The sequence below is a fragment of the Epinephelus fuscoguttatus genome, linkage group LG15 (assembly GCF_011397635.1).
Source record: "Epinephelus fuscoguttatus linkage group LG15, E.fuscoguttatus.final_Chr_v1".
Lineage (NCBI taxonomy): Eukaryota > Metazoa > Chordata > Actinopteri > Perciformes > Serranidae > Epinephelus > Epinephelus fuscoguttatus.
The window spans coordinates 906,699-920,245 of record NC_064766.1 but is presented as its reverse complement, the minus strand read 5'-3'; the positions used below and the strand labels follow the sequence as shown (position 1 = coordinate 920,245).

Here is a 13,547-nt window from a genome sequence, read left to right as displayed (position 1 = left end):
GCAGGATAAAGTCAGAGAGGCAGGACGTGAGTGGAATTTGAATGGGATACTGGGAACAGAGGGAGAGGGGGTTAAAACCACCAGGAAGGCACTTACTCATTTTTTAAAGGACACTAGGCTGATGAGTAGGATTTAAGAAACAGGCTAAATGACATGATGTTGCACACTCTTGTACAGTATGTGGCGGTATGCACCAGGAAGTTGTTTGTCAACCATTAATAAATTGAGAGAAGGAGAAGTGAGCACACGTGAGTGCAGAGCACAGAGATGCAGTCAGAGCTACAGGCTACAGTGAGGCTAAAAACAGAGTTCAAATGATGTTTTTTCGAAACAACTTTTTATGTAGGGGCTGCAGGACACTTGGATCACGATGGACGAGCATGTTGGAGATATTTTGTGGTTTCAATTTTATGCTCTTGGACGTGAGTCTGGGGCACCGTCAGCCATTAGGTGTGCTAGCCGCTCCCCCCGTCGATCTCCGCAAGTGATGTGAGGACACTAAAACTTCACCAGAGCCTCCCTTGGCATGAGGGTGAGTAGATAATGGCTGAATTTTCATTTTTGGGTGCACTATCCCCTTAAGTATTTTAAAGGAAGAGGTTTCCTCTTGAAAATTAGCACATAAGAAATGTGAAGTTGCTCTCAACTTGACTTTTAAACTTTTCAAGCTCTTTCAGATGTTACTGAGATATTCTCTGGAACACTGGCACTTCATATCCAAAAGTTAGAATCTTAATATCAATGACTTCCTGTGAAATCTCAACCGTCAGACAGACTTACATAATATGATCCACGTCTGTGTAAGCTGTAGATAGACCTGCAGGTCAGTCTGCAGGCCAACCTCTACAATGGCAACTTCAGAGCCTGGTGTGTGTCTCAGCTGGGCCAGCTCCATGAAACAGTACCACATACCTGCACACACACATACATGCAGACGCTTTCACAAACAGTTCCACTACTTTGTGTGTTTATTTTATCACTTCATGACGCAATTAAGTTAAGTTCATGTGATCTCTGCTATCATTGCCACAGGGCCTGACTGCAGTAACAGACAAATTATCACATTATCTCCCTACATTAGAGTGACAAGATGTGGGTAGAAATAATGCAAAACCCTGAGTACCCACCGTATGCCAACAGCAGTATGACAGTGATGATGGTAGTCCACAACAGCAATCCAGCTGTAAACCTCAGCAGCAGAATGAAGACCAGACAAACAGCCAATGATATCAGCAGACCTCTGTCACACATGCAAACACAATGTTCAGTAAGGCTTCTGCATGCTGTTGCAAGTTGACAATGTGTTAACGAGCGCCTGGTCAGGGCACCCAAAGCACAAAGCACATGCCAAGGCAGCTAATGAGTTGGGCGAACTAGAATGTTGTTCATAAGTAACCATACTGGTGCCTCATGTTCAGGGATGTCAGATGTCCAATATGAGAGGGCGTGGAGGTCAGCTGCCCAGTAGTAATGCATCAGGTTTGGCAGTGCCAGACCTCTGTTCTCCCTCGACTTTTCCAGGAATGCCTTCCTAATTCATGACACAGTTCTGGGTCCTCATTTATAAAGCTTGCTTACGCACAAAACGGGGCTTGAAAGTGGCATACACCACTTCCCATGCAAAGGTTGTGATTTATAAAAATAAACTTGGCGGGAGAATGTGCGCACCGGTACGTCAACTTTGATCCTTGCACACGAACATTTTGGAGATGGGGGAAAACTGGCGGCGTAGATGGTGAGGTGGTGAATTGAAGCCAGATTCATCTCATACATTTACTGTCATCACATATCAGACTTATAGACCCGTGTAATCATAAACACCCAAGTCTGCAGTGTTATAGATGTGTTCCTTTAGTGAGCCATTAGGCCTACTACTGTACGCACAATGTTCATATATCATACTTTCATCTTCAAATGATACAGAGCGGTGGATAGCACTGAGTAATTAATATTAATTGTGAAAAGGTGTGTAACAATCAGTCTAATTGCTGAGTAAGCATATAAATAGTGCGGTGACACTCGTGTGCAATGCTGCACAATGGATGCGCTGGCACTGCTGAAAGATCACGCAAATGGTAGGATCAGGATGGAGAGAGTCTTTAGGGACCATGAAGATTTCCTGGCCCACAATGATGACTGGCTAATATGCCGATTTAGATTCCCTAGAGCAGTGCTCTTGGATCTATGTGCTGAACTGGGCCCACCTCCCGGAACCGCGCCATCCTGGTGCATATACAGGTGCTGACCACTCTGGGGTTTCTGGCAACCGGCTCTTTCCAGTGGTGAATTAGCCTGACAGGTGTGTTTGATATGATTAACAATATACTGTATAACGTGACATTTTCTGTCTAAAGCCCCTTTTGGGTATGATATAATACAGTTAAATTCTGTCTTTAGGTCTGGGATATCGCAGCCATCCCTCTCCTATGGTGGCCCTGAGAGGCCAAACACACTGCAATTTAACAAAACACATGCATATACACAAAACACAAACACAAACACATTCATTCAAGGTTCTGTGCTCGGACCAATCCTATTTATTCTATGTATGCTTCCTTTAGGCAACATCATTAGAAATCACTCTGTAAATTTCCATTGTTATGCGGATGATACACAATTGTATTTATCTATGAAGCCAGAAGAAAGTAATCAATTAACTAAACTTCATAATTGCCTCAAAGACATAAAAACCTGGATGAGCACCAATTTCCTGATGTTAAATTCAGACAAAACTGAAGTTATTGTTCTTGGCCCCAAACAACTCAGAGACTCTTTATCTGATGACATAGTTTCTCTAGATGGCATTGCTCTGGCCTCTACCACTACCGTAAGAAACCTCGGAGTAACATTTGATCAAGATTTGTCTTTTAATTCTCATTTAAAACAAACCTCACGGACTGCATTTTTTCCTCTGCGTAATATTGTGAAAATTAGGCCTATCCTGACCCGAAAAGATGCAGAAAAATTGGTCCGCACTTTTGTTACCTCAAGGCTGGATTACTGAAACTCTCTATTATCAGGTAGCTCTAGTAAGTCCTTAAAAACTCAGTTCAGAAAGCAGCAGCACATGTACTAACAGGAACTAAGAAACGAGATCATATTTCTCCTGTTTTAGCTTCTCTGCACTGGCTCCCCGTAAAATCCAGAATTGAATTTAAAATCCTACTGTTAACTGATAAAGCTCTAAATGGTCAAGCTCCGTCATATCTTAGAGAGCTCATAGTGCCACATTATCCCACCAGAACACTGCGCTCGGAGAATGCAGGGTTACTCGTGGTCCCTAAAGTCTCCGAAAGTAGATCAGGAGCCAGAGCCTTCAGCTATCAGGCTCCTCTCCTGTGGAATCATCTTCCTGTTACGGTCCGGGAGGCACCGTCTCCACATTTAAGACTAGACTCAAGACTTTCCTCTTTGATAAAGCTCATAGTTAGGGCTGGCTCAGGCTTGCCTTGTACCAGCCCCTAGTTAGGCGGACTTAGGCCTAGTCTGCCGGAGGACCCCTATAATACACCGGGCAGCTTCTCTCCTTCTCTCTCTCTCTCTCTCTCTCTCTCTCTCTCGTGTCCTATTACTGCATCTTGCTAACTCGGCCATTCTGGATGTCACTAACTCGGCTTCTTCTCCGGAGCCTTTGTGCTCCACTGTCTCTCAGGTTAACTCGTATTACAGCGGTACCTGGATAGTGTGATGTGTGTGGTTGTGCTGCTGCCGTGGTCTTGCCAGATGCCTCCTGCTGCTGCTGTTATCATTAGTCATACTTCTACTGTTATTATACACATATGATTATTGTCAGATATGTATACTATCAGATATTAATATATACTTTCAACATATTTTACCACAGTAGCCAGACCTATAATTATAATATTATTACTTTCATTAATGTTGTTGTAAGCTACTGTCATTACCGTCTGTCCTGCATCTCTCTCTGTCTCTGTCTCTGTTTCTTTCTGTCTCACTGTGTCATACGGATTACTGTTAATTTATTATGCTGATCTGTTCTGTATGTCTATTGCACGTCTGTCCGTCCTGGAAGAGGGATCCCTCTTCAGTTGCCCTTCCTGTGGTTTCTGCTGTTTTTTTCCCCCGTTAAAGGGTTTTTTTTGGGGGAGTTTTTCCTTATCCGCTGTGAGGATACAAAGGACAGAGGGATGTCGTATGCTGTAAAGCCCTGTGAGGCAAATTGTGATTTGTGATATTGGGCTTCATAAATAGAATTGTATTCAAATAAACACAAGAAGTTTGTGCTCTAAAAAAAAAAAATAAAATAAATAAATAAATAAATAAAAAGGGATCAGCACTCAGTGAATAACCTCCTAAGCCCTATGACAAACTATTATGGCAAGGCTTAACTATACAGACCAATGAGCAGTGATAACTAACATGTCTTTGGGGTCATCGGGTGGGAACCTCCTTTCACCGGTGTTTCGTCTAGTTGGTCCCACGACACCTCCAGGAGGCTAGACAGTGATCTCTGGCGTCCCAGAGACACTCCCCTAATGCCAGGTCTCACTGCTCCCCACACTAACCGAACAACCTCCTTTACCTTACCTATACTACCACAGAGGAGGTAGACCCAGGGAAGGAAGCCTTGTTAGGCTATCACACTCCCCCGCCAGGTTAGGCTGTACAGTCTACCTCCCCAAGACGAGCCCTCACAACAATGACACCTCCAGGAGGCTAGACAGTGATCTCAGCCCAAACAGCACTGCCACCTTCAACCAAACCCAGGCTCCATTTATGCGAGCTCCAGGCAGAAGCAATGCTGATACTACCTTTACTAGCACATTCACCATACTCTATTTCACACGCTACATAGCATAACTACAATGTAAGCTAAAGTTAAAGGAGATAAATGAACTCACAGGATCAGCAAACACACTCACTTTGCAGCATGGTCTCAAACAAAATGGATTCAGATAGGCCACTCCCACACTTAAATAACCTTCCTCTTCCTGGATTTCCTCCTTACATACACATGGCTTTCTCAGCCCAAACAGCACTGCCATCTTCAACCAAAACCCAGGCTCCATACATGCGAGCTCCAGGCAGAAGCAATGCTGATACTAGCTTTCCTGTCACATTCACCATACTCTATTTCACACACTACATAGCATAACTACAATATAAGCTAAAGTTAAAGGAGCTAACTGGACTTACAGGATCAGCAAGCACACTCACCTTGCCGCATGGCCTCAAACAAAATGGATTCCAATAGGCCACTCCCACACTTAAATACTTCCTCTTCCTGGATTTCTCCTGACAGGAAGTGGATCTCTCCACCTGATCTCAAGGAGTTATGTGCCCTGCTTAGTAGTTCTCCCTGCTGGCCCCCAGCTGACATTATTTCTTCTGTAATAGATAAACTGGCTGAATTTAATTGATTCATATGACATTTCCCTCACTTTATTACTCAAACTCTGTCCCGCACTCCGAGTTCCCAGGAGTGAGACAGTTGATCTTGCTATGAATCCCCTACACCCCACTTCCACTGGACAAATCCTAGTCTTCCATCCTCGCTGCTCAGCTTCTGCTCCTAAGTCTGCATATCTAAGCTTTTTTCTTTCATATGCTTCTTCCACTGAGTCTTCCCAAGGAACTGTCAGCTCAATGAAATAAACTATCTGTTGACTCACTGACCACAACACTAAGTCAGGCCTCTGCCTGGTACAGACTATTTCCTGAGGAACAACAAGCTTTTCCCCTAAATCTACTTGCATTTCCCAATCACAAGCACCTTCTAGGCGGCCACACCTTTGCCTCCTCACTAACTTATCCCTTCTGTATTTCTCTCCCTCACGGACAAACTGAATTACTAAGCTCCTATCCTTAACACCTTCTGAATTCACCTGTCTTCGTTTCCCTTCGATGCCTGCAGCTAAACATTTCAACACCTGATTATGTCGCCATGTATATCGGCCTTGTGACAAGCTAACTTTGCAACCTGACAAAATATGCTTTAAAGTTGCAGTACGTGAACACAATGGGCATGACGGGTCCTCATTTACCCACAGTTTTAGGTTCTGGGGGGTTGGTAAGACATCGTATGTAGCCCCTGTCAGGAATCTAATACGATTCTCCTCCATACTCCACAGGTCCCTCCAACTAAGCTTCCTCTTCTCTACACTTTCCCAATTCAACCACTGTCCCTGTTTAGCCTGGGCCACTACCTTTGCACCCCTTACTATCTCTTCCTGTCTGCGTATCTGTTCTACAACCAGCTTTCTTTTATCTTTGAGGCCTGTTGTATTCCATACCGGTTTACCTGAGCCAAGCACCAGGCCTCCCCGGACAAACTGAACATTACCTACAATCTCTGCATGTCTAAGAGCTGCCTCTGCCTCCTGAACTGCCGATCTTGGGTTCCACTTCCTCCCCTTGGTTGGATTTGGAACCACACTCCTAACTACCACATCCTTACTCCCAGCTAACAAGAGCTCTGTCCTGACCTTGGTACATTTAAATTCCTCTGTTAAACTAGTTACTGGCAGCTGAAGTATCCCTTTTCCATACAATGCAACACTACTTAGGCATCTAGGAGCGCCCAACCACTTCCTAATGTAGGAGCTAACCAACCTTTCAATTCTCTCCACAACAGTTATTGGAATTTCATAAATTGACAGTGGCCATATTAACCTAGGATATAGCCCAAATTGCAAACACCACAACTTCAACTTTCCTGGAAGTTCTGATTTATCTATTCTATCCAATCCTTCAGCCACATCTTTTCTAAATTTCACCACCTGTTCCTTATCATTCAACTCTACATTGTACAACCTACCTAAGCTCTTTACTGACTTTTCCTAATTGTTGGGATGTCCTCGTCATCTATGACAAACTTCCTATCACTTAATTTCCTCTACATATCGAGATGCTTCTAGATTTACTAGGCTTGATTTTCATGCTGGCCCACTTGAGGTTCTTATTTACCTTCTCTAGTAGCCTCTTTGTACATGGCATTGTTGTGGTCACCAGTGTCATGTCATCCATGTAAGCCCTAACTGGTGGAAGATGCAACCCATTCTGCCGTCTCTCCACCTACCACCCACTTAGAAGCCCTGATGATTACTTCCATTGCCATAGTAAATGCTAACGGAGAAATTGTACACCCTGCCATGATGCCTATTTCTAGCCTCTGCCAACCTGTTGTGAAACCTGCTGTACTTAGACACAACCTAATATCCTGAAAGTATGCTTTCACTAAGTTAACAACTACCTGTGGCACTTTGAAGTAGTCAAACGCACTCCAAATGAGGCTATGCGGTACTGAACCAAACGCATTTGCAAGATCTAAAAATATTACATGCAGATCCCTTTTGTTAATCTTCGATGCCTGAATCTGGTGCCAGATCATGCTAGTATGCTCTAAACACCCTGAAAAACCTGGTATTCCTGCCTTCTGCACCATGGTATCTATTAAGCTATTCCTTTCTAAGTAACTAGCCAGTCTCTGCGCTACTACACTAAAGAAAATCTTCCCCTCCACATTCAAGAGAGAAATCATCCGGAACTGGCTAAGGTCCACAGACTCCTTCTCCTTAGGAATGAGGACACCCCCTGCCCTACGCCATGCTCTTGGTATAATTTGTTTTTCCCAAACTATTCTTAGCTGTTTCCACAAAAATTTAAGGGTATCAGGCGCACTTTTATAAACCCGGTAGGGGACTCCATTAGGCCCTGGGGCCGAAGAAGCCTTTGCACGCCTGACCACCTCCTGAACTTCCTTCCACCTAGGTGGCCTGACATCCATCTCATGCTCTATCCCTCCTAATGGAGGGATATGAGGTGGGAAACCTACTATCCTATTCTTCTCCAAATCTGAATATGTGTTTCTCAAATATTCTTCAACCTCTAACCTTTCTGCTTTAAGCTGCCCTCCCTTTTCCTGGCTGAACAATCCTTTAACAAACTTAAAAGGGTCCCTGAAAAAACCTGTCCTAGCATATTCCTTCTTCCTCCTCTTTTTCCTGAGATGCCCTTCTAAGAACTGCTAGCCTGCTTCTCAACTCCTCTTGCAACACCTTAATTCCCTCCCTTTCTTCTTCTGTAGCCTTTTTCCACTGCTTTCTTAACTGTCTCCTTTCCTTGACTAACTTCTCTATTTCTCTCTGCCGCCTAGACTTACCTGACTGTACCCTCTCACTCCTCTTTCTCTCATGCACCCCAAACCTCTCTACACCATATGAATACATTATATCTCCCATCTTTTCTAACCTTTCTATTGCATTTCCTCTAAGCCTACTCAAGATTGCTGACAAATCTCTATTAACTATCTCCCATTCTTTACTGTCATTTGCTCTAGGCCATCTAACTCTAACCTTTTGCTCCATGGTTCTCTCTCTGGCTAGCATACTGGCCTCAGTGTCACCTGCATCCTCTCTTACTACCCCCTCCTCCTCAGTGGCAGCGTTACTGATATCCTGCGAACTGTGGTTTTCTACCTGCTGCTGGACTTCATCCGACTGACTCGACTGACTTCTTAGGAAGTACTGATCAATGTGGCTACTCTGCCCTTTCTTTGCCACACACTTCTTCTTTCCCTGATGAGTTCTGAGGCCTTTCACTGATGTTACTTTCTGCCAGCCGCAAGGACAAACCTGAAGCATCTTGTTCTCAACTGTGCTACTTTTATCCTCTACAGATGCGCTCACCTTGCCCTGACTGCTGCTAATTCTAGCACTGGTGGATAGGTCCGTGCCCCTATCCTTCACTGAGTCACAGATCCAAGTCATAGTCGTGTCCGTTCCAATGTCTGTTACCGTGTAATCCACCTGTGAGTTATCTTCCACCCCTGCTCTCGCTGACTCTTGGGGTATTTTTCCTATGTTGGCTGTAGCTAATTTTTGGTTGTAGTAAGGCTGCTAGGCCTCACCACTGCTACCATGGGTTGCTAACCCATGCCAGCACCATTGGGGTCTTTTATTGAATTGAATTGAATTAAGAAAACATCTTCATCAATTTGACAACATGTGCAGCGTAAAGAAAAACGTTCTCCAAATCCCACAATACAACATATTAAGAGAAAACACATGGAAATTAAAAAAAACACAACACATTACCAAAAAACACATGCAAATTCCACAACACAACACATTAACAAAAAACACATACAAATTCCACAACACAACATATTACCAAAAAACATACACAAATTCCACAACACAATACATTAACAAAACAGCGCTGCAAATCACACAGCACAACATAAGTGTTTCCAGGGGACACTTAAAAGTGATGCACAGGTCTGGAGAACGTGTTTCCTTTTGTTTACTTTTGTAGCTAACGTTGGCAGATCTGCTCTAACTGCGCATACTGAGCAAAATGTAAGTATATTTGATTGTTTTGACACTGTGAATGCATGATTCAGATATTAAACTATTGCTATCTGCTGTTAAATTTGCGTTAGCCGTGTAGCTACCTGCTGCGATAGCTTAGCAAGTAACGTTAGATGTTGAGGTTGCTTCAAAGCCATGGTGCACCTTTTCACATTATATATTGTTTGTAATTACTACAATTTATAAACACGAGATGACTGTTATCTTCTTCTTTGTTTACAAGTCAACACTTCCCGTTGTTAAGATTAGTGGAAATACATGCCGCTTACATCGCTCTGGCAACACAGTTTAAGTAGCCTACTGGTAGGTTTAACGTTACTGAAATTACTACTAAAACTAGAACTGCAAGCAGTTATCAACGGGGGCCAAGCCTCCCTGCGCAACTCGGCCCCTGGGTGTCGCGGAGCCCTTGGAAGTCGGCCCGACCAAACATCACTAAGCTTTATGGCTGGCCTCAGGAGCGACTCTGCATCACGCTCACCAAATTTCATGCGAATCTGATCAACTTTCATGCTACTTGATATTTCTCTGTTTATAGCGCCCCCTATTGGTCAATTTGCGCCAAATTTGGCACAGAGCCTCTGGTTGACCTCTGAAACAAGTGAATTGAGTTTGATGTTGATAGTTTGTACTTTGACAAAAATATGCAACGGTATGTGTTTTTTAGCTAGCAGAAAAAAAATGTTTATTTATAAGTACCGCATTTTTTGGAGTAGCAAAATTCTTTTGATAACTTTTGATCAGGCCAGTCTGGAGATTGTATGTGTAAAGTTTCGTGCAGATGGAGCTTAAACGCTAGGAGGAGTTTGAAAAATTAGGTTTTTGATGTGTAGTGACTTACTAAGAGACATATGCAGTGAGAGTGGGCGTGGCCTATGTCAGAAGATGCAACTCTATTTAGGAACACGTGGATATAAAGTTTATGAAGATGTGTTTTAAAATGTGGAAGTTACAGGCCAAAACGTGTTTGCCTCTGTTATAGCGCCACCTAGTGGAGTAGACACACAATTTTTGGTATGGGTGGTCTGTGTGCTATTCTATATATACCCTGTGAATTTCAAAGCCCTCAGTATAAAAATAAATGTTTGTTGTTGATCTTGTAATAAGCCACGCCCACTTTGACCAGTCATGATAAACTTCAAGTTATGGCCTTAGGAGTGACCCAGCGCCATACTCACCAAATGTCGTACAAATCAGTGCTGTCATTTGAGAGATATAAATTTCCCATATTTGCAGCGCCCCCTAGTGGCCAACATTAGTCAAATTTGGCTCATACCCTCAGAGTCACATGCCAAGCAAGGATCTCAGATTTAGTGTTGTTAGCATTTATTTTGACTGAGATATGCAACAGTTCGCGTTTTGATAGGTAGCTAGCAAAATGTATTTGTTAATAATTTGTGCATATTTGTACCGAACAAAATTCTTTTGATAACTTTAGATCAGGTCCAGCTGACGACTGTCTGTGCCAAGTTTCACGCCGATCGGACAAAATCCCAAGGAGGAGTTTAAAAAAGCAGGTTTTCCAGTTTTCATGATTTTGTGAAAAAAAATTATAGGCACAAATGGGCGTGGCCCAGCCCAGGTGATTCAGCACTATTCAGGGAATCTGGGGATATGAGGCTGTTGAATGTGTGACATACAGTGTGGGAGTTATAGCCCAAAACGCGTTGACCTTGGTTATAGCGCCCCCTGCTGACAGACTTATGTCAGTTTTTGCGTCTGAGGTACGTGCAGGGGTCTGGACCAACACTCCAAATGGCACCACCCTCCCTTGCACGGTTTAGCCTGCAGCATCACTTTTACCAACAGAAAAATAAAAATAGAGAAAAACTATAATAATAATAATAAAAACCCGAACAAAAACAATAGGGTTCCCAGCACCGCTGGCCCCCTAATTAAACCTCAGGCTTTCAAACATAGCTGGTGATACTTCAAGAAGACATGCTTCCTTTGTGAAGTTCAGTGGCACCAACTTCACATATTGAGCTAAATGAGCTCTATATCTTTTTTTTTTTTTTTTTTTTTTTTTTAATTTATTTGACATTGTGGATGCATGATTCAGATATTAAGCTATTGCAGCTGATATCTGCTGTTAAATTAGTGTCAGCAGTTTGCAGGTAACGTTAATTGCTGCAATAGCTTACCAAATAGCTGTTACTTCATTGCAAATGAATAACATTCACATTGTTCCTTTTCCCCAGGCAATGTATTGTCCTTATTGTAGGACTGAGTTGGCTGGGTGTGTTGGAAGAATTTGCAGCTCCTGTGGCAGCAACACTGAATGTTTGCCTCCCTTTCTAGAAGATGGTAAGCTCCTCTGTAAAAGTCAAGTCATGCACAATAGATTTCACAAACTGCATGATATTCACTAAAAGTTTTTGTGTATTACCCTAAGGGAGTCCATGCAGAGACCATGACTGACCTTGTAGTTAAGAAGCCCAAATCTTTGGGCAAGACTGGAGTGAAGTCCACACTGTATCCTGCTTATACTGGTAAGGCAGCTAACCTACACACCCTTAACATTCATGCATTCAACATGATGCATACCATTCAGACCTTAGCCTATGGACTGTTTCATTGCTATTCTGTTGCTAGGGCAACAACTTTGGTCCCTGATTACTTCCTGTCAGCTTCTGCATTAACATACATTCAAACAGGAAATACAAAGGGACCCATTTAGAATGTTTATGTTTTCCAGTTTGAAACGGTCTAACTATGTGGTAGATGGTGAGGAATAACATCTTCTTTACGGTATGTGTGATTTTTAACCCAAAAATCTTCACAGTATGTGTGATTTGGAAGAAAAAAATATCTTCTTCACAGGATGGGAGATATGGAAGAAATAAAATCTGAACAGTATGTGTGATATGGAAGAAAATCTTTATAGTATTTGTGTGTGTGAAAAAAAATCTTTTCAGAATGTGTGATGTTGCATTTCTCTGAGTTGATGAGTGGTCTTTTCTCTTCCAGGACCCCTACCAGATCCACACATCATGACCTCTGGAGCAAAACTGAGAAACATCCACCCTCGCCCTTTACTGTGTCACATCCTAGAGGGCATGTCCACCCTAGAGATGGTCCCCTCACAGTTTGGCCCTGTACCTTATGGTAGTTTCATCTTTGTACCTTGGAATAAAATGTTATAAACACAGAAATTAACCTGCATTTTTAGTAATTTATTGAGATATTTCATATAAAAAACAGACTCCCAAAACACTTGGAACACCTACTGAGATGCAATTCTCATAATATCTCATGGCCTGATCAGACACACAAAATCTGCTCAGGATGGTCTGCGGCCCCATGGACACGGTCTGTAGCTTAGCCTCCAGCTCTGCAATATACTCAGGGGCCTCATCCAGGGCACCTGCAAAATAATGCCAAAAAACTGTCAAACACTCATGTGAATTCCAGCTCTATTAGGATTTCGAGTTATTTTATTTTCACTGTACAGGAATGAAAACAGTTTTTTAAATTTATTTTTATGAGCTTAATTTGATTCCACACATCAAAAATGTAACAATGATAAGTTTTTTATCATCTTAAGAATATAGCCAGAGTCCGCCCATTTCTCTCTCAGGCTAACATGGAGTTGCTTATGCATGCTTTTATCTCTTCTAGTTTAGACTATTGCAATACCCTCTCAAGCACCCAATATGCTCTCTGGTCTTCCCAAAAAAGCCATCTCCAATCTCCAGTTACTCCAAAACTCAGCCGCTTGTGTGCTGACGAAGACCAGAGGGCCGGAGCTCGTTACACCGGTTCTAAAATCACTGCATTGGCTCCCTGTGTGTTTTAGGATCGATTTTAAGGTTCTTTTATTAGTTTTTAAATGTCTTAATGGTCTCGGACCATGTTATTTATCTGACCTGCTTTTATCATATCAACCCTCGCAGATCCTGAGATCCTCCAGCACGAGCCTTTTAATCATCCCAAAAGTTAGAACAAAAACCCACGGTGAGGCAGCTTACCATCTTCTAGAAAGGGAGCCAAACATTCAATGTTGCTGCCAAAGGAGCTGCAAAATCTTCCAACACACCCAGTCAACTCAGTCCTATAATAAAGACAATATATTGCCTGGGGAAAAGGAACAATGTGAATGTTATTCATTTGCAATGAAGTAACAGCTATTTGGTAAGTTATTGCAGCAGGTAACATTACCTGCAAACTGTTGACACTAATTTAACAGCAGATCAGCTGCAGTAGCTTAAT

General features: G+C 42.7%; 1 protein-coding gene across 1 annotated transcript in view; it reads right to left on the bottom strand.

Moving 5' to 3' along the window:
• LOC125902799 (choline transporter-like protein 5-A) overlaps positions 1-13,547 on the bottom strand; it is a 304,241-nt gene that overhangs the window by 100,460 nt on the left and 190,234 nt on the right. Inside the window, exons 10-11 of the mRNA XM_049599411.1 lie at positions 1,128-1,240; positions 781-912 (exon numbers count right to left, since the gene is read on the bottom strand). Coding sequence (XP_049455368.1) covers positions 781-912; positions 1,128-1,240 — 245 coding nt within the window. The remainder of the gene's footprint in view (positions 1-780; positions 913-1,127; positions 1,241-13,547) is intronic.